Raw genomic sequence first — 21733 nt, forward strand, 5'->3', positions numbered from 1 at the left:
ACAGACAGCGGTAACAGGTGGATTCTAACTGCTATGGACTACTTCACCAAGTGGCCAGAGGCTTACGCTCTCCCAGACCAGGAGGCAGAAACAGTAGCTGATGCATTGGTAGGGGGAATAATCAGTCGGTTCGGGGTGCCACAGTCTATACACAGCGACCAGGGGAGAAACTTTGAGTCACGGGTGTTCTCAGAGTTGTGTAGACGGTTAGGCGCGGAGAAGACGTCTCTCTTTTACTTTATGACCCAGCTGGGTCATTACAATATTTTTGTGTTAATGGATGACTGCTGCAAAACAAATTTCTCCTGTAGTTTATAATTACGTTTTCTGAAGCTTCGTTGATGGGTAACTAAGGGACTTACATTTAGTTCCTTAGCTACGTTGATGGGCAATTGTATGTAGGCTGTGTTATTGTAATGCATATAATCATACACAATAACCTATTATATAATACAGTATTATTATCATTATAATAAGACAATACACCGTATTTCTTGATGGCTGATAAATAAATAGCAGGTGCAATCAAATGGACAATATAGCTTCAGCCTTAGTTTTTCAAGTAGCTTATGCCATTAGATCTCATTTTAAGCCTAAAAGTCTAGTGTGCCAACCGGAGACGCAGTCTAGTGAGCCTCCTGTGATGTGAAATAAGAAACCTGCATTTTGTCACAGATAGGTGTATTGGGGAGAGGAGAAAAAAACACAGTAAGCAAAATTATGTTGAAAATACGTATTTTCTGACGTCAAAGTTAGGTTAATGTTAGGTTCTGAATGAAAGATGAAAATACGTATTTTCTGGACCGGACCAAATCTGAACCAAACATAGACATCTATGATTGGTTCGGACCAGACCAAAAATCAACATCTGTGGACATTGAAATCAAGGCTGGTCCAGACCACACCAAACAACGCAGGCCGGTCTGGACAGGACCCCGAAAAAAGACGTCCTAAAGAAGTCGGTCCATGCTTAGTGGGAACTGAGTAAGGGGAGAAGCTTGTAGGCAACAGTCACTTTTCAAGACCAGTCCACAGATGGTAGACTATCTCATCGAACACTTTTAGGCCAGTCTTATTGTACGCTAAAGAAATACCATGGTGGCGTCCAGCTACCTACTTTTAAGGTAGCTGACACGGGACAGTGAACAGACTCACTAAGATGTAGCCAAACTGTAATTTACGCGCAGCGCTCAATTTTTCAAAATGGACACTAATGAATGATGAGATGCTATGACAATAGGAGTGCCTATTCAATTTAAGGATTTCTTATTCATTACACGTTTTGCGCCATAGCTATGTATAATTTTTTCAGGAGAAAGAGGGTATTGAAAACTCTCCTGAGCTTGTCTCTAGTTTTTGCGTCTTTATTGATGATCCAAAAGTTCAAACTTGTGGATAATAGCGTCAATGATGGTATGGAGGTTAAGAGCCTGGGAGACGCCGGTTGGTGTGGACCTGAGTGTGATTTCTACAAAGGAAAAGGCACATTGAAAAGCAGTTTTGCAAACTACTCACCGCCTGTTCTTGGTGATGATTTGGATGCGCCACGGGTGACCGTGTCCAACGCTACTGCGGCTACTTGGGATGTACACGTTATGAACTGCAGTGAAGATTCATCCGTGAGGAAAAATGATTGGTTTCGACGTTTGGATCCGAGGTTCCACCAGTTTGTGTTACACAGACATTGTCGGTATTTCCCAATGTTAATAAACCACCCGGATAAATGCAGGAATGGAGACATACACTTGCTCATGGTAGTAAAATCCGTTGTAGAGCAGCATGATAGGCGAGAGGCCGTGCGTAATACCTGGGGTAGGGAACAGACAATTGATGGTAAGAGAATAAAAACGCTGTTTCTTCTAGGAAGCCCTACAAATGGTAAAGACACGAAAAACCTTCAAAAGTTGATTGAGTATGAGGACATGATATATGGAGACATTCTTCAATGGGATTTTATGGACACATTTTTCAACCTCACCTTGAAAGAGGTGAATTTTCTGAAATGGTTTGATATTCACTGCTCCGGTGCCAAATTTATATTCAAAGGGGATGACGACGTTTTCGTGAATACAAATAACTTACTGGAACTTATTGGTTTCAAGACTGAGGACCGCAAAGTGCTCAACTTATTTGTTGGGGACACCATATCCAAAGCCATCCCCATCAGAAACCATCAAAGTAAATACTACATCCCCAAAGAGCTGTTTGACAAACCGTACCCACCTTATGTTGGTGGTGGTGGGTTTTTAATGTCCTCACAATTAGCTCGGAGACTGTTTGTGGTTTCAGAGGACTTGGAGCTCTATCCCATTGATGATGTGTTTTTGGGAATGTGCCTCCAGAAGCTACACTTGACTCCAGAGATGCACCCAGGTTTCAGGACCTTTGGCATCATGAAACGCAGAGTGAGTCCAATGAACAGCGAACCGTGCTTTTTCAAAAACCTCATCGTAGTCCATAAATTGAGTCCTCAGGAGCTACTCAGGATGTGGAGTGTAGTGGAAAATAAGGAGCTGGTTTGCGCAAAAGAAACTGCACCATGATTGTCAAGCTAAAGCTCAGTGTGACAAAGGTTATGCAAAAAATATTGTCAAATTGTTACATGTAATTGTAATATGTGTATGTAGGCCTAGTAGGGCACACTGCTGTCACTAAAATATCCAACTAAGAAAGACAATGTGAAAATAATGACATTCTTTCGTTCTCACTGACCTGTTTGTTAATCTTTCAATTTTGTCATGTTTATTGTAATGTCAATAAGTAGGACAACCAAATTAGTAAGTGTACATGCCTTATGTCTATACTAAATTAACCACTTTTTCAGCAAACTCTGTAAATATATGGCAGCATTTAACACTGAAACACCTTTTTAATGCCACAGTTTAGTGCCTTTGAGTTGAGATTAGGGATGTGTTAGTAACTAAAAAGGTTACATGAAAATATAATTTGATAAATGTTTGCCATAGATTCTAGAACAAATATTTAACTATATTTTAAGAGTCACAACTAGCTTTTGTTTTGATGTTTGTAACAGATTCATTAAATATGTTTTGTTATATCAGTGTTTTAATGTGGCTGAGGGCTGGGTAAGAGTTGAGGGCTGCTGGGTGGATAACATATACTGTAATTGTTGGTGTAAAAGATTGCAACAGGTGTCTGAAATACATATTTGTATTATCTCAAACAAACCAGAGTAAGAGACATAGATGTTTCAATCTGCGCACAAAATGGTTGTAAATCAAATATGTATGTACAGTCAATACTGATTGATTTGTACTGAAAATCCACAAGGAAAATATATACACCAGTGGAGGCTGCTGAGGGGAGGATGGCTCGTAATAATGGCTGGAATGGAGCATATGGAATGGCATCAAATACATGGAAACCCTGTGTTTGATGTATTTGATACCATTCCACTGATTCTGCTCCATGCATTACCATGAGCCCGTCCTCCCCAATTAAGGTGCCACCAGCCTCCTGTGATATACACCTATGTCATTTCCTAAATATGAAACAAAGCTGAAAGAGACAAAAAGATTGGGATGTAAGAAAATGTAAAATTGTCCTATAACTTGATCAAGATTGGCAATTCAAGGCAAAGGACCAGCAGATAACAATGTAACACACCATATTACATATGAAGCAGTAAAATAGTATTATCTGCTAAGTTCACACTTTATATTAGTTCAAGTCCACATTTTACTGATGTAGGGTGTACCTTGGAAATAATTATGACTTGTAGATTTAGGTCAAGATTCACACACTTGGTATGAAATCCCTGATTTAGGCTACCTATACAAAATACAATAGCATGTTAAGTAACATAAGGAAGAAAATGCAACCCTATAAAGGGTGCATCTTACCCTTTCTAGAAAGTATTACAGAGAACTAAGTGCCTAAGACGTTTCATCAAGTGGACCATTCTCAAATCTTAGCTGTTTGGGAAAATTACCACTAACTTACATTACTCCTAAAGAAAAAAGAGAATGTTTGCTCTCATTTATTTTCTATTATCTATTTTATTTTCTATTTCAATTAGCAATTAAGAATTCCTATTTGACCTTAAATTGTTTTTTGGCCAGGCCAAATATCTGTGCTTTGTGTTGATTGTCTAAACACTCAAAATATAAACACCTATTTTGAGACAATAAATAGCGTGACAATGTGAAAAGCATGATCAATTCCATTGGCAAACAAAAAGTGCTATATAATAATAACTATGTTGGAAATTACAGTAGGAAACAAAGACACACATTTACACAACTACTGTATCAAAGTAAAACATATATTTGATTAGATTACAAGCCACACAGAGAGACATGTAAAGAGAAATGTAAACAGATGCTATGCATAAACTTGGTGTAAAGCTACACTCAGGCTGTCATTGGCTTTGGAGTAATAAATACCTTAGAATAGTATTATTACTATATTATAATAACTTAGTATGTAGTATACTAATATATAATATAGTAATATAGTAACACATTTAGTGTCCCTCCCTTTTGATTTAAGCCAGATTTTGGTCCCTGTTCTGATGGACTCATTTGCAAGGGAAGTGAATCCAGTCCTCCCTAGTCAGGGTGTCAACATGGAGCTGTAGCCCAAAACTCTGACAAATTTCCTTCCCTCATTTCCTCTCCCACTCCCATTGGTGTAAGGCGACTACATAGGTTGGGATAAAGCCATATGATTGAAACCTATCATGTCATTTAGATCAGTGATTGTAAAGGAAGGTATTTTATACTGTTGGGACGGTACCCTGGTTCTTCCTCATTCCTGGCATTTGGACAATCTAGGGTCCCCTTGTGCGGGCCCTTGTGTGAAGACTGGGGCAGGGACGGTTGGGTGTGGGTTCACCGTTTGACTGGGGTGAGGCGGCTGGTGTGGGTTCGGCTGGCTCTGGGTGCCAAGGCCGGAATCCTGCTCCCTTTGCCCATTACCCTGCCCCTACTCCCCACTGACCACACATGCTTAAGCTTAGCCACACTGCCAGGCTTCCCTGAACACAGGAGAAAAAGAAGAGAATTACCTTCCACAACCACCATTAGGAAGTACTGAGTGTGTTCACAGTCTATAAAGTAGCTATGGTGCAATTTTACACCAGGACAGCACGCAAATATTTTAGGAATCTTAGATTGTTCTGGCAATTTTTATTCATTTTTTAGTCATTTAGCAGACGCTCTTATCCAGAGCGACTTACAGGAGCAATTAGGGTTAAGTGCCTTGCTCAAGGGCACATCGACAGATTTTTCACCTAGTCGGCTCGGGGATTAGAACCAGTGACCTTTCGGTTACTGGCACAATGCTCTTAACCACTAAGCTACCTGCCGCCCCAATTCTCACACAGTAACTTCATTGGGAGGAAGGATGTTTGACATGCTTTTACATTTGCATTACAATTTTGGGGAGGGAAATCAGGAGGAAAGTGGCCATTTTAGGCCCTTTTTAGACCTGTACAGGCTCTGCTAATTAAAAAAGTTATGATAACCAGTGAATGGGAAAATGGATTCCAAACTCCCTCCGCTTGTGATTTGTTGAATGTGCAATCCTAAAGGAAGGCTGTGATTGGTTAATGACCCATAACGTCAATTTCTATGTATAAAATGGGTCATATCTTCAAAAGTACCAGAGAGCCCACTCTGGAAATGTCACGTTTGAAGAGTATATTGTTTCAAACAATATGTCTAAAAATAAGCAAAATCAAAAAGGGTACTTTTGAGATATTAATATTTGTAATGTTGAATAAATGAATGTGAGAATCTAGACATACTCCATATTTAGGAGTACAGCACACTATAATGAGCATAATGAAACCAATATGTTTTCTGTATCATGTACAGTTCACAGATCATAGGCATATACAGGAGGCATGTATACAGTGCATTCTGAAAATATTCAGACCCCTTGACTTTTTTCCACATTTTGTTACGTTACAGCCTTATTCTAAAATTGATTAAATAAATATTTTCCCTCAATCTACACACACACAATACCCAATAATGACAAAGCGAAAACAGGTTTTTATAAATGTATCAAAAATAAAACAGAAATGTGTTATTTACATAAGTATTCAGACCCTTTGCTATGAGACTCGAAATCGAGCTCAGGTGCATCCTGTTTCCATTGATCATCCTTGAGATGTTTCTACAACTTGATTGGAGTCCACCTGTGGTAAATTAAATTGATTGGACATGATTTGGAAAGGCAAACACCTGTCTATATATGCACTCTAACTGTAAGTCGCTCTGGATAAGAGCGTCTGCTAAATGACTAAAATGTAAATGTAAAAATGTCCCACAGTTGACAGCGCATGTCAGAGCAAAAACTAAGCCATGAGGACGAAGGAATTATCCGTAGAGCTCTGAGACAGGATTGTGTCGAGGCACACATCTGGGGAAGGGTACTAAAAAAATTATGCAGCATTGAAGGTCCCCAAGAGTGGCCTCCATCATTCTTAAATGGAAGAAGTTTGGAACCAACAAGACTCTTCCTCGAGCTGGCCGCCCAGCCAAACTGAACAAATCAGGGTGAGAAGGGATGGTCACTCTGACAGAGCTCCAGAGTTCCTCTGTGGAGATGGGAGAACCTTCCAGAAGGACAACCATCTCTGCAGCACTCCACCAATCAGGCCTTTATGGTAGAGTGGCCAGACAGAAGCCACTCCTCAGTAAAAAGGCACATAACAGCCCGCATGGAGTTTGCCAAAAGGCACATAAAGGACTCTCAAGACTATGAGAAACATGATTCTCTGTTCTGATGAAACCAAGATTGAACTCTTTGGCCTGAATGCCAAGTGTCACATCTGGAGGAAACCTGGCATCATCCCTACGGTGAAGCATGGGGGTGGCAGCATCATGCTTTGGGGATGTTTTTCAGCTGCAGGGACTGGGAGACTAGTCAGGATCGAGGGATAGAGCAAAGTACAGAGAGATCCTTGATGAAAACCTACTCCAGAGGGCTCAGGACCTCAGACTGGGGAGAAGGTTCACCTTCCAACAGGACAATGACCCTAAGCACACACCCAAGACAACGCAGGAGTGGCTTCGGGACAAGTCTCTGAATGTCCTTGAGTGGCCCAGCCAGAGCCCGGATTTGAACCCGATCAAACATCTCTGGAGAGACCTGAAAATAGCTGTGCAGCGACGCTCCCCATCCAACCTGACAGAGGTTGAGAGGATCTACAGAAAATAATGGGAGAAACTCCCCAAATACAGGTGTGCCAAGCTTGTAGCGTCATACCCAAGAAGACTCAAGGTTGTAATCGCTGCCAAAGGTGATTCAACTAAGTACTGAGTAAAGGTTCTGAATACTTATGTAAATGTATATTTCCGTTTTTGATCTTTAATACATTTACAAACATTTCTGAAAACGTGTTTTTGCTTTGTGTAGATTGATGAGGAAAAAAACCTATTTAATCAATTTTAGAATAAGGCTGTAATGTAACAAAATGTGGAAAAGGTCAAGGGGTCTGAATACTTTCCGAAGGCAATGTAGGTCTAAAAAGGGCCTAAAAATGCCACTTCATATTGAAAAAATAAATAAATAAAAGTGATACAAATGTAAAAGCATGCCAAACATCTTTCCTCCTAATTTCTATGTGAGAATTGCCAGAACAATCTGATAACCAAAATATTTTCAGGCTGGAATTGCCTTACGTGTACTGTATACAGGTAACCTGCAAGGCATGAAGTTTGTACGGTGTTCGGATGCTGGCTGTGTGTGTGTGTGTGTGTGTGTGTGTGTGTGTGTGTGTGTATATATACACAAGTTTGCAGTATGTGCATCACAGGAGGTTGGGTGGCACCTTAATTGGGGAGGACGGGCTCGTGGTAATGGCTGGAGTGGAATAGTATCAAATACATCAAACACATGGTTTCCATGTGTTTGATGCCATTCCATTTACTCCATTCCAGACATAGTAGTCCCCTGTAGCTCAGTTGGTAGAGCATGGCGCTTGCAACGCCAGGGTTGTGGGTTCGTTTCCCACGGAGGGCCAGTATGAAAAAAAATAAAAACATGTATGCACTCACTAACTGTAAGTCGCTCTGGATAAGAGCGTCTGCTAAATGACTAAAATGTAAAATGTAAAATTATTATGAGCCGTCCTCCCCTCAGCAGCCTCCACTGACGGGCATGCATGTATGCATACACAAAGGACATCTGAAAATGACATGAAGGTTCTGTGATGGCAGAGGTTAGGAGGAAAGGAAAGGACAATCATAAAAATAAACTTTCAGTGAAAGGGTATTAACAGATGAAATGCAGTCATGTATACATGTGCTACAAATTGAGCAAATTCGTAACCAATTAACTATCACTTGAGCACACACTGATCATGCACTCATTGGTTTTGCATTTTGAAAGGATTACTGTCTTTTCCAGTTTTTATGAATTCACAAGAATGCAAACACACATTATCTACTATACACCAAATTCACGTCATCATTTCAATGCACCTCTTGGTATGAGACAGGAACACAGCTCTACATTTCACCAATAGGCAGCATGGGCCCTTTCAATGGGTCTAACACTAGCCCCCAGGCTTGGGTGGAAGAGCAGGGGGGGTAAGTGGGTGTATGAATGACTTACCTTGTGCCTGCTGGGCTCTCCGTGAGTTCTGTTTACAGCCCTCTCGGCTCATGAGGTGTGCCTTCCAGGCCTGGAGGACAAAGAGCAAGTCAGTCTGCTGCTGCCCTGTACATTTTGACTCTACCTCTTACTCCCTGCATCCCTTTGCTGTGCAGCAGCACTGTGGGCCGGTGTCAGAGCCCGGCTAATGGCCGACTTGGCTCCAACACAGGGACTTTTCATCTGACACACCAGGCAAGGGCATGGGCCACAGAGGTTCAACTGCTACTGAGAGTTTTCCTTGCCGAAGGTAAGAAGAAGTGTGTAAGAGGTGAGGGAAAATGAATGGGGCAGCGCTGCTTGAGGGCTTCCTGAAAATGTGCCTCCTCAGTGCTTCTTAAGGAGGACACTGTGTTTTTATTAATTTAACCTTTATTTAACTAGGCAAGTCAGTTAAGAACAAATTCTTATTTACAATGACGGCCTACCAAAAGGCCTCCTGTGGGGATGGGGGATTAAAAAGAAAAATGTAGGACAAAACACACATCACAACAAGAGAGACACCACAACACTACATAAAGAGAGACCTAAGACAACCACACAGCATGGTAGCAACACAACATGACAACAACACGGTAGCAACACAACATGACAACAACACGGTAGCAACACAACATGGCAGCAGCACAAAACATGGTACAAACATTATTTGGCACAGACAACAGCTCCATAGTCGTTGAAAGACATTTTCAATCTTTGCCTGTCTGACACACAAACAGGTTCCGGATGTTATATACAGAAGAGTCACACACTGTAAAATTTCCCCAAAAAGGAGGGTTAGTGTAGACATGCATTTACAATGCAGCTCAAATAGAGCATTTACATTCTATTCTAATATTTATAATACTCATCATCCTTTAAAAAAAGAGCAGGGCTGTTCAATTCCGGTCCTGGAGGTCCGAAACGCTGCAGGTTTTTGTTTCTACCTGGTAGTTAATTGCACTCACCTGGTATCCCAGGTCTGAATTAGTCCCTTATTAGAAGGAGAGGATGAAAACCAGAAGTGTTTCTGCCCTCCAGGACTGACATTGAACAGCCCTGATAAAGATTATATTTCTTACTATTTAAAGGGCCAATCTGCCATTACTAGATACATTTTCGAACTTTTTATATCAGGATATATATTCAGGTCCAAAATTATTGGCACCCTTGATAAAGACGAGCAAAAAAGACTGTATAAAATAAATAATACAAATACTGAGCTATATTGTATGCTTGCAAAATGTTGATTTTGTGGTCAATTAACAATTTATTTGTGGCTTTTGATTAGTGTTTAGGGTTATTGTCTTGCTGGACGATCCACTTGCGGCCAAGTGTCAGCCTCCTGGCAGAGGCAACCAGGTTTTTGGCTAAAATGTCCTGGTACTTGGTAAAGTTCATGATGCCATTGACCGTAACAAGGGCCAGTGGAAGCAAAATAGCCCCATAACCACCATAATTTACTGTAGGTATGAGGTACCTTTCTGCATATGCTTCCATTTTTCAACACCAAACCCACCACTTGTGTGCGTGGCCAAAGAGCTCTATTTTCATGTTATCTGACCACACCCCCTCCTGGAGTTTGATAAACATTTACATTTTAGTCATTTAGTAGACACTCTTATCCAAAGCGACTTACAGTTAGTGCATTCATATAGCTACAGTTGAAGTCAGAAGTTTACATACACCTTAGCCAAATACATTTAAACTCAGTTTTTCACAATTCCTGACATTTAATCCTAGTAAAAATTCCCTGTCTTAGGTCATTTAGGATCACCACTTTATTTTAAGAATGTGAAAAGTCAGAATAATAGTAGAGAGAATGATTTATTTCAGCTTTTATTACTTTCATCACATTCCCAGTGGGTCAGAAGTTTACATACACTCAATTAGTATTTGGTAGCATTGCCTTTAAATTGTTTAACTTGGGTCAAACGTTTCGGGTAGCCTTCCACAAGCTTCCAACAATAAGTTGAGTGAATTTTGGCCCATTCCTCCTGACAGAGCTGGTGTACCTGAGTCAGGTTTGTAGGCCTCCTTGCTTGTACACGCTTTTTCAGTTCTGCCCACAAATGTTCTATAGGATTGAGGTCAGGGCTTTGTGATGGCCACTCCAATACCTTGACTTTGTTGTCCTTAAGCCATTTTGCCACAACTTTGGAAGTATGCTTGGGGTCATTGTCCATTGGAAGACCCATTTGCGACCAAGCTTTAACTTCCTGACTGATGTCTTGAGATGTTGCTTCAATATATCCACCTAATTTTCCTTCCTCATGATGCCATCTATTTTGTGAAATGCACCAGTCCTTCCTGCAACAAAGCACCCCCACAGCATGATGCTGCCACCCCCGTGCTTCACGGTTGGGATAGTGTTCTTCGGCTTGTAAGCCTTCCCCTTTTTCCTCCAAACATAACGATGGTCATTATGGCCAAACAGTTCTATTTTTGTTTAATCAGACCAGAGGACATTTCTCCAAAAAGTACAATCTTTGTCCCCATGTGCGGTTGCAAACCGTAGTCTGGCTTTTTTATGGCGGTTTTGGAGCAGTGGCTTCTTCCTTGCTGAGCGGCCTTTCAGGTTATGTCGATATAGGACTTGTTTTACTGTGGATATAGATACTTTTGTACCTGTTTCATCCAGCATCTTCACAAGGTCCTTTGCTGTTGTTCTGGGATTGATTTGCACTTTTCGCACCAAAGTACGTTCATCTCTAGGAGACAGAATGCGTCTCCTTCCTGAGCGGTATGACGGCTGCGTGGTCCCATGGTGTTTATACTTGCGTACTATTGTTTGTACAGATGAACGTGGTACCTTCAGGCGTTTGGAAATTGCTCCCAAGGATGAACCAGACTTGTGGAGGTCCACAATTCTTTTTCTGAGGTCTTGGCTGATTTCGTTTGATTTTCCCATGATGCTAAGCAATGAGGCACTGAGTTTGAAGGTAGGCCTTGAAATACATCCACAGGTACACCTCCAATTGACTCACATGATGTCAATTAGCCTAACAGAAGCTTCTAAAGCCATGATATCATTTTCTGGAATTTTCCAAGCTGTTTAAAGGCACAGTCAACTTAGTGTATGTAAACGTCTGACCCACTGGAATTGTGATACAGTGAATTATAAGTTAAATAATCTGCCTGTAAACAATTGTTGGAAAAATTACTTGTGTCATGCACAAAGTAGCTGTCCTAACCGACTTGCCAAAACTATAGTTTGTTAACAAGAAATGTATGGAGTGGTTGAAAAACAAGTTTTAATGACTCCATCCTAAGTGTATGTAAACTTCCGACTTCAACTGTAGGTGGGACAACCACATATCACAGTCATAGCAAGCACATTTTTCCTCAATAAAGTAGCTATCAGCAAAATCAGAGCTAGTAAGGGGGGGAAAAAAGTCAAGTGTGAGTTCACAAAAGGCATTTATTTTTAATTTTCAATGGGGATTATTTAAAGAAGAGGTAGGGTTTCAAATGTTTTTGGAAAATGGGCAGGCACTCTGCTGTCCAGGAGGAAGCTGGTTCCACCATTGGGGTGCCAGGACGGAGATGAGCTTGGACTGGGCTGAGCGGGAGCGGCCTTCCCGTAGGGGTGGGAGGGCCAAGAGACCAGAGGTGGCAGAAAGGAGTGCTTGGGTTGGGGTGTAGGGTTTGAACATAGCCTGAAAGTAGGGAAGGGCAGTTGCTCTTGCTGCTCCGTAGGCAAGTACAAGATTGAACACCAGGCGGGCTGCAGTGTTCTGGATAAGTTGCAGGTATTTGATGACACAAGCGGGAAGCCCAGCGAACAGCGAGTTGCAGTAGTCCAGACGGGAGATAACAAGTGCCTGGATTAGGACCTGCACCGCTTCCTGTGTGAGGTAGGGTCGTACTCGATAGATGTTGTAGCATGAACCTGCAGGAGCGAGTCACTGCTTTGATGTTTGCAGAGAACGACAGGGTGTTGTCCAGGGTCACGCCACGGTTCACTCCGGGAGGGGGACACCGTGGAGTTGTCAACCGGGATGGAGAGGTCTTGGAGCGGGCCGACCTTCCCCGGGAGGAAGAGCAGCTCCATTTTGTCGAGGTTGAGCTTGAGGTGGTGGGCCAACATACAAGCTGAGATATCTGCCAGGCACGCAGAGAGTGTCATCCACATAGCAATGAAAGGAGAGACCATGTAAGGATATGACAGAGCCGAGTGACTTGGTGTATAGAGAGAAAAGGAGAGGGCATAGAACCGAGCCCTGGGGGACACCAAAAGTGAAACTACGTGGTGCAGACACAGATCCTTTCCACGTCACCTGGTAGGACCGGCCTGGGTGTCAGAAGGGGGGAACGAGAAAAGTAGTTGAGTGTCATCCACATAGCAATGAAAGGAGAGACCATGTAAGGATATGACAGAGCCGAGTGACTTGGTGTATAGAGAGAAAAGGAGAGGGCATAGAACCGAGCCCTGGGGGACACCAAAAGTGAAACTACGTGGTGCAGACACAGATCCTTTCCACGTCACCTGGTAGGACCGGCCTGCCAGGTAGGATGCAATCCAAGAGTGTGCAGAGCCTGAGACGCCCAGCCCAAAGAGGATGGAGAGGAGGGTCAGATGGTTCACGGTGTTGAAGGCAGCAGAAAGATATAGGAGGATGAGAACAGAGGAGAGAGAATCAGCTTTGGCAGTGCGGAGAGCCTCTGTGACACAGAGAAGAGCCGTCTTAGTTGAGTGACCCATCTTGAGGCCTGACTGGTTAGGGTCAAGAAGATCGTTCTGAGAGAGATAGCGAGAGAGTTGGTCAGAAACAGCACGCTCAAATGTCTGTAGTTTTTGACGTCAGAGGAGTCAAGTGAGGGAGGAGGGGAGTGAGGAATGGGAGAAGGTCTCCAGAGATGGTCAGGAGAAGGGAGGAGGGGATGGGGTCGAGCGGGCGGGCGGCCTGACGCCACTGGTCGCAGGATTTTATCTGGAGAGAGGGGAGAAAGAGGTCAAGGCGGAGGGTAGTTATGTGTGATTGGAACCAGTGGACTCAATAAGCTGAGTGAATGAGGAGCGGATGTCGTCAATCTTCTTTTCAAAGAGGTTGAGAAAGTCGTCCGCAGAGAGGGAGAAGGGAGGGGGTGGAGGATTAAGGAGGGAGGAGAATGTGGGAAAAAAGTTTCCTAGGGTTAGAGGCAGAAGCTTGACATTTAGGGTGACATAAAATGGCTTTAGCAGCGGATACAGAGGAAGAGAAAGTAGAGAGGTGGGAGTGAAAGGATGATAGGTCCTCTGGAAGTTTAGTTTTCCTCCATTTTTGCTCAGCTACCCGCAGCCCTAAACGGCATTGGCACTTGGAATCGGAACCGGTGCTATGGTCAGATGACATGAAAATAGAGCTCTTTGGCCAAACCCCAGTGGTGGGTTTGGCGTTGAAAAACAGAAGCATATGCAGAAAAGTTATCATTGAGTAGAGCAGAAGACGAATTTCCGTTGTTCGTTGTAACATATGGACAATAAAGTTGGTTTGAGGTTTGAAGTGCTGCCGGTGTTTCTTTTGCCCCGTGGACACAAGAGCATTTCATTACTTAAGTGGCCAGGCAACATGGACAGCCCAAGTATCAAACGATGGGATTAAATACAGGAAGGAGACGCTTGGCCGTAAACCGAGCTGTATGATTGACAAGGGAAAAAAAGCCAAAAGAACATCGGAGAAAGAAACTGAAAGGCGATTACGTCTTTCACCATTACATTTTTTCCCTAAATGCCATGCCCAAATGTCACTGTAATTCAAGAACGACCCATCTCTTAATTAACACTTTTTTTATCCTTCCAAAAGAAATCATAATGCTAAAAAGTTGTCCTTTGGATTAATAACATCATATTTTGAAGTGAGGGCTTTGGAGTCCACCGTGACTTTAAAGACAGACAATAATGGTTTCCACACAGCTGTTTGGTCCTCAAGCCTAACATTAGCAGCACTATGAGTGGTGGCAGATTGACAGGCAGCCTCAGAACAGAGGGAGGAAAAGAGAGAGGCACAGTAAAACTAAGTTTATGCATGTCCTTACATGTCCTAAACCACCTTTATGTCTGTCTATCTATCTACTTAGTATGTTAGCCTACTGACTCATTCAGTGGAACTGACAGCATTTTAGCAACATGAAATCTTATTAAAATCTGTTCAGGAAGGATATTACAGTTTTTGATATGGTCATTTTCAAGTTTTCAGAAATTCTTTAAATGTTTGGGAATTATGTCTACTAAGGCATTTGTGAAAATTCTATAGCAATATAGATTGGGAAAGCGGCCATGCGTTTGGACAATTAATAGACAATGCAGTAAATAAAACATAATAAAAACATATGTCTCGACTCCAGGACCGGAGTCTACGCAGACCTGTGCACCATAGCCAATCAGAGGTACAGTAGGCCTATATGCAAACAAGGGCCTGCCATCATTCACTTTGAACTGGACTGTGTTTTTACAGGCAGTTGCAACAGCGTGACTTTAGATCATATTCGGCAAAAGCCACAAAATACACTTGAATGGATTTCTGCAAATATGTAGCTAAATACCACGGGAGTCCTCTTACATTTTGGGAACTTTACAGTTCTATTGATCATAAAACCATAAAAAGGTCAGCTATCTTTCACTATATGCATATCAACAACAACAAGATCAACAACTAATGCTAGCTAGAGCAAGATGAGCTAAAGCAGGGGTGTCAAACATACGGCCCGCGGGCCGGATCAGGCACGCAAACGGGTTTAATCCGGCCCGCGAGATGATTTAAAAAAAAAATAATAATATTTTTTTTTTTTTTTTTTTTAAGTATAAAAATGCGCTGCAATTTTTCAATAAAATAAACTGCCGTTCCAATTGAGTCCACTGGATGGCGCAATAGCAATTGTGTTAAGCAAGCAAACTGTTTATACCGGGGCAGAGCAAGTAGGTCAAGCACGTGCAGCCAATGAGCTACTTTGTTTTGCCCACGATATTTATTACGGCTTCTACTTTTAACATTATGTGCTTTGGCACCCTCATTGCCCCAATATGTCTCTGTCAAAAAAGAGAAAAGTGGACGCAGAGTGCAGAGTGTTCCAAGAAAAATGGTCATCCTATTTAATCACGGAATTGAATGGGAAAGCTGTATGTTTGGTGTTTTCAGAGCATGTTGCAGTGCTGAAAGAATATAACCTTCATCGCCACTATGTGAGTCTTCATGCCGACAAATATGACAACTTTCAAGGACAGCGGAGATGAGAGAAGGTGAATGAACTGTTGGCGGGTCTGAAGAAACAGCAGTCTGTGTTTACTCACAGCCGAGACATCAGTGACGCTGCAGTGAAAGCTAGCTACCTCATTGCTAATGAAATCTCAGTGGCTTCAAAACCATTTAGTGAGGGTGAATTTGTAAAAACATGCATGATGAAGGCAGCGGAGATTGTGTGCCCTGAAAAGCGGCAGGCTTTTGCAAATATCAGCCTGACAAGAAACACAGTTGCAGACAGGATTTCCGATCTTTCAGTGGATTTGGAAAGCCAGTTGAAGCAAAAAGTAAAGTCATTTATTGCGTTTTCGGTTGCAATTGATGAAAGCACGGACATTACAGATGTTGCACAACTGGCCATTTTTTCATCCGCGGAGTTGATGACACATTGACCGTCACCGAGGAGTTCGTGCAGTTGGTGCCGATGACAGAAACAACGACAGCAGCTGATATTTTTACCGCACTCGTCGGCGCGCTGGACAGGGTCGGAGTGGACTGGTCCCGCGCTGTCAGCCTGGCTACAGATGGTGCGCCCTCAATGATCGGGAAAAAAAGCAGGCGTTGTGACAAAGTTCAGAGAGAAAGTGCAATCTGCAAATGGAGGACGTGATTTTTTGACTTTTCACTGTATTTTGCACCAGGAGGCTTTGTGTTGCAAGTCATTAAAGATGGATAACGTCATGAAGGTGGTCATCCAAACTGTTAATTTCATCCGATCCAGAAGCCTGAATCACCGTCAGTTTGACAGCCTTCTCAGAGAGAAAGACCACATCTATGGCCTGCCATACCACACTGAGGTAAGATGGTTAAGCAGAGGTGCTGTGCTGAGGCGTTTCTTTGATTTACGAGAAGAAATTGAACAGTTCATGGAAGAAAAGGGCAAACCAGTGTTAGAATTTCATTCCGCAGAATGGATGCCGGACCTTGCATTTATGGTGGATGTTACAGAGCACCTGAATAACTTGAACAAACAGCTGGTTGTCACGCAGTATTATGACAGCATACGTTCTTTCAAGTTGAAGCTGTCATTGTGGGAGACGCAACTTGCCGGTGGTGATGCAGCTCACTTCCCCTGTCTGAAAAATGTGTGCGCGACCCAGAGCATATGAGCGGAGTGGAGAGGTGAGAATCTCAGCTCCTCGCTCACGGAGCTGTTCACCCCTCCGCTCCCCCCGCTCAAAGCCACATCAGGCCAGCCGCTCTCATTATCGCTCAGCGCTCAACGCAGTTTGCATCGCGCTCCACTCAAATCGCCCCCCGCTCACTCCAAAAAAGGAACAAAATCTGCATGTATTTCACTTTTAGCTTAAACCACAGCCTTACTTTATCTCCCCGAATTTGTTGCATACAGACTCATCTCGGATTATCCATTCTGTCTTGAAACGGGAATCTAACACTGACGCTAAAATGAGATGTTAATCAGTATAGTATATTCCATAGCGAATTGACACGTTGTTTGCCAATGTTTCTGCAAAAGCAGCGATGCCCATTGGAAGTGCAGCGTGAGTGTAATCGGTGAGCAGGGATTTGATTTCTGTGACAGCAGGGAGGATCATCCCCAGGTTCCCCAGCTCCTTCTGCATTTTGTCTGTGAGATCTGCTAGTGGTGTCAGCACACTGACAAGGTGCGTCAGCTGCCGTACTTGATTCAGGGTGATGTTAGCAACATTAGACTTGAGTTTGTTTTGCCATAACGGGTATTTTTGGAACAACCGGATGAACGACTGAATCATCCGCAGCTGGCTGCTCCATCGAATGGCGCAGGCATTTGTGGGGCGGACACCTAATTGGTCGGTTTCCTCTGTGCTCTTGCGTACACTTTTCACCAGGTGCCCGACTTTCACTAACAGCCTATTAATGTTGTCGTGCTCGTTAAAGGTGTTTTTGATCGCCAGCTGAAGCATGTGAATGGGGCATCTCAGATGTAAATTTGACAAAGTCAATTACTGATTTATCATAGTTTCTTGGGGGGGGGTGTAGCCCGGTTGAGCTGCGCTGGCGAAGTGTTGCATCCCTTCGCGTTCTCCTTTACTCAGCGGTTCATAGTCCATGAAAATCATTTTAAAAAATGCTACATCCAGCTCTCTTTTTCTCTCCCTTGTTATGGTTGGGCCTTTGCGTGCAGTGAATAAACTTTTGAATTCCTCAACCCTTTTCTCTTGTTGCTGCTGCTGCTCCTCTCGCTCTATAAAATACAAATTCATGGACGACACAAATTAAATTAAACAGATGGATTCTGGGTCAGGCTTGAGCATGCTTCAGACTCGTGGTGTGAGCGAGCGAAATTGGAGCGGGACATAGGGCGACGCTCCGTCCTTTTAGAAATGCCGCTCTGCGCTCTGTTCAAAATCCGTCCGCTCACGCTCCACGCTCGCTCCCGCTCCACTCCGCTCATATGCTCTGGCGCGACCCAACATGTGGCAGACATGAAGCGGTTCAAAGATAAAATAACTGGACTGTTACGGGAGTTTGAGCAACGCTTTCAGATTTATGTTTATATGTTTTTATGTTGATGTGCTATTGTTTTTAATTGTTTTTATTTTATTTGTATATTTAACCTATTCTTGACTCTGTGGTTCTTGCACTTGTTTGGGGAACAGGATTTCATTATTTTTATCTACATTTCTGCCTGAGAAATGACACCCTGATATAGTTATGTGATCTGTGAAACAGTTCTGTTATTCACTGAGGCATTGTGTGTTTGTGTGTTCTTTTTCTTTAGAATTTTCAAATAAACTTGACGTGTTTTATGATTAATAGTGATGTTGTGCTTGTACTATTTTGGACACACTGTCCTCAGGCTCCAGCTTTATGTTGTATGTTGATCGTATTAAAACAAAGAAAACAATCTGAAGTTGTTGTTTTTAAGTTATATATACCATGATTTTTCCGGTCCGGCCCACTTGGGAATAGATTTTCCTCCATGTGGCCCCTGAGCTAAAATGAGTTTGACACCCCTGAGCTAAAGTCTAACGAAGAACCATTAGATAAACCCTCCCAGCTCCCCTGGGACTGCTGCACAGAATACATATTAGCCCGCGCAGAGGAGCATGAGATTGAATTTCACTCAACTTTCTAGTTTTCCACTTTAGTTCACACTATCAACGTTTCCCTCTACTGTGGGAATTGCCAATATTAGCCACTTTCAATGCAACATACCAAAACAAAACTAACTATGCAATATATTTTCTTGTAGGCAGAACGCACCGGAGTAGGATTATATTGCATTGACAGGCACAACTCAGCCCGTACTCTACAGACCAGACCAGTGTGGCAAAACCAATCAGAGCTGCAGTATCCCTATATGCAAATAGACCATTGCCATATATGGACCTGTGCCATTCACTTTGAACTGGACTGTGTTTACAGCATGAGTAATCGCGAGTAGATGCGCTTGTTTTGAGATCAGTTATAGCTAATTTCTAGTCAGCAATGGGGGAGTGGTAGCTTCCTACAAGAGCACAAAACGTGTGCATTTCTAAGCATCTTTGAAAAGCGAGTCAAGTAAAGAGCATTTTTTTCTGTCAGTGTTGTATTTTGAGACAGGCTTGAATAAACTAAGTAACCAATAGGCAGCATAATTTGTCTGATTCTCTGTCATAATGGCATGGGAATAATAATACACTTTATTTTGTAAAGTGGTTTATTGCATCAAATATCACATGTTCAGTCACCTCCTTGTCTGAAGGTCAAGTGGATAAACAGGTTAATGTCAAGCCCTGCACATTTCCATGTAAAAATGTTATGGGATGAATTTTCTCCATTGTTTTTGATGGTAGGCCACTCTGATAGGCCTACATTATAATCAAATAGCCACAGTAGCCTACTTGGCCACTATTATAATTGTAATTTAAAGCGGGTACAGCCTCAGTGTTCACAATAAACGCGCGCCAGGAGTTGCACAAACCTGAAATTTGCTCAGTGCCAAAAATAATTAGAGGGGACATTGTTCGTGACTAACTATTACTTTTTTTGCCTACGTTTACTGACACCGGTCATATTCAGTGGGTGTTCCGCGTTCGTAAATTCATCAGTTATTCTGTGCTCTGGCACACTCACAGAAGAGTGAAATCGGAGAAGATAGCTAGCCAGAGTGAATTTGCCAATGCAACAGATACGGTAACATAGCTAGCTAGCAAAGTGATTCACATTTCTTGCTTGCAAAGCAAATGACACGTGTATCTCTACTGTAGCTGTGTAGCTACCAAAAAACGATAAAAGGGGAAAAAGTCAGGCACTCAACCACTCCTCCAATGACATGACGTCCTCCTAGCAGCTAGCTAGCTAGTGTTTTTAGCTTGCTACATGAATAGATATGCTAGCATATTAGTCACGTTATGACTGATTTGTGATCATTGCCCTTGCTAGTTTGATTGTATTGACATTCCCAGCCTTAGTTACATGCGTCCTTTTTTGTCCAAAATATTGAGTAATTGAAACTGAAACAGTGCATCCCCAATGGAGGCAGCAAACAATGTACCAGGCCAGCTGTGATTTACAACCTGATAGCAATATTTTTGGGATTACCAAGAAATGTATTGGTGAATTATATTAATCATGCATTGAACTAAATCCATCTATTCTGCCAACAATGCCTTAGTGTAATGGAATGTTGAGTCAAATATAACATATTTTTAAAACCTCTTATGAAGTTGGTTTTGTAGCATTAACTGGGAATTAGATATTTTTTACTGATATTATGATTGTCTGTTTCATATCTGCAAAGTAGTTAAAATGCTGTCAGTTCCACTTTAAACCTGTGTGACCTTTTTTCTAATCTCAAAAGGTGACACAGGCTAAACTAAGGCAAGGATTCAATCCAATCACGCTTTGTCGGCTAGGCGCCATTTAAAGGTAATTTTCAATTGACGGGAACATTCCCTTTGAAAGGTGCATAGCCGACAAAGCGCGATCGGATTAAATCCCCGCCTAAAACAACATGCATCTGCCTTAGTTGAAATTGCTACATTTGATAAAAACTCATGCCAGGTGATCATTTGAATACAATATTTGTTTTAATGCAGGCATATTTTGTGTGTTGACAAGAAGTACTGTTTAAATCACCGTTTTCTTTCTGGATCAAAAAGGGGCTTAGGTGGTGGGCGTGGCAGGGACGTGGCACGGGGTGTGGCAATGGGCGTGGTTGGCCTGTCAGCATGGCTTGATTTTAGCGATTTTTTTTAATGACCCCATCTTGGCGGTGTAGAGAATCTTTTTTATATTCAAGCCAATTTCCTGCAATTCTACAAATGTACCCATGGAGCTGAGAGAAATTGTTTCAGTGTTAAAGCACATTTCCTTCAATTCTATACACTATGCCATGGAGCTGAGAGAAACTGTTACAGTTTTAAAGCGATTTTTCCTAAGTTTCTAAATATTCTGCCATGGAGCTGAGAGAAAATTGTAGTTTAAAAGCTAATTTCTTGCAATTCTATGCATTTTGCCATGTGTTCTTTTGCTAAAAAAAAATGATATTCTCCCTGACTGTCTAGCTTTTATTTTGGTGATTGTTAGTTCTCAAAGATTAAATTATTTAAAAAAAATCCATTATCTTTTCTACATACATTATATCTGGTTTTAGTCGTTTAAGTTTACACTGAAATCGTTTTTCCATCCCCAAAATTAATAACAAATATATATATACAGTACCAGTCAAAATTTTGGAGAAAACTACTCATTCAAGGGTTTTTCTTTATTTTTACTATTTTCTACATTGTAGAATAATAGTGAAGACATCAAAACTATGAAATAACACATATGGAATCATGTAGTAACCAAAAAAGTGTTAAACAAATCCAAATATATTTGAGATTTGAGATTCTTCAAAGTAGCCACCCTTTGCCTTGATGACAGCTTTGCACACTATTGGCATATAGTGCTACTGTGAAAAGGACCAAGGCCAGTAT

General features: G+C 42.0%; 2 protein-coding genes across 4 annotated transcripts in view; one reads left to right on the forward strand and one right to left on the reverse strand.

The window, feature by feature from the left end:
• Positions 1-761: 761 nt before the first annotated feature.
• On the forward strand, positions 762-3364 carry LOC121537515 (UDP-GlcNAc:betaGal beta-1,3-N-acetylglucosaminyltransferase 7-like). Its single transcript, XM_041845124.2, has one exon. The coding sequence runs from the start codon at positions 1296-1298 to the stop codon at positions 2541-2543; it is 1248 nt and encodes a 415-aa protein (XP_041701058.2). The 5' UTR covers positions 762-1295; the 3' UTR covers positions 2544-3364.
• Positions 3365-3418: 54 nt separating this feature from the next.
• Positions 3419-21733, reverse strand: part of cep104 (centrosomal protein 104) — a 73567-nt gene continuing 55252 nt past the window's right edge. For all 3 annotated transcript variants that reach the window (XM_041846465.2, XM_041846464.2, XM_041846463.2), the window contains 2 exons: positions 8590-8659; positions 3419-4999 (listed from right to left, as the gene is read on the reverse strand). In XM_041846465.2, the coding sequence (XP_041702399.1) occupies positions 4854-4999; positions 8590-8659 (216 nt within the window). In that variant the 3' untranslated portion in view covers positions 3419-4853. The remainder of the gene's footprint in view (positions 5000-8589; positions 8660-21733) is intronic.

The sequence above is a fragment of the Coregonus clupeaformis genome, chromosome 24 (assembly GCF_020615455.1).
Source record: "Coregonus clupeaformis isolate EN_2021a chromosome 24, ASM2061545v1, whole genome shotgun sequence".
Lineage (NCBI taxonomy): Eukaryota > Metazoa > Chordata > Actinopteri > Salmoniformes > Salmonidae > Coregonus > Coregonus clupeaformis.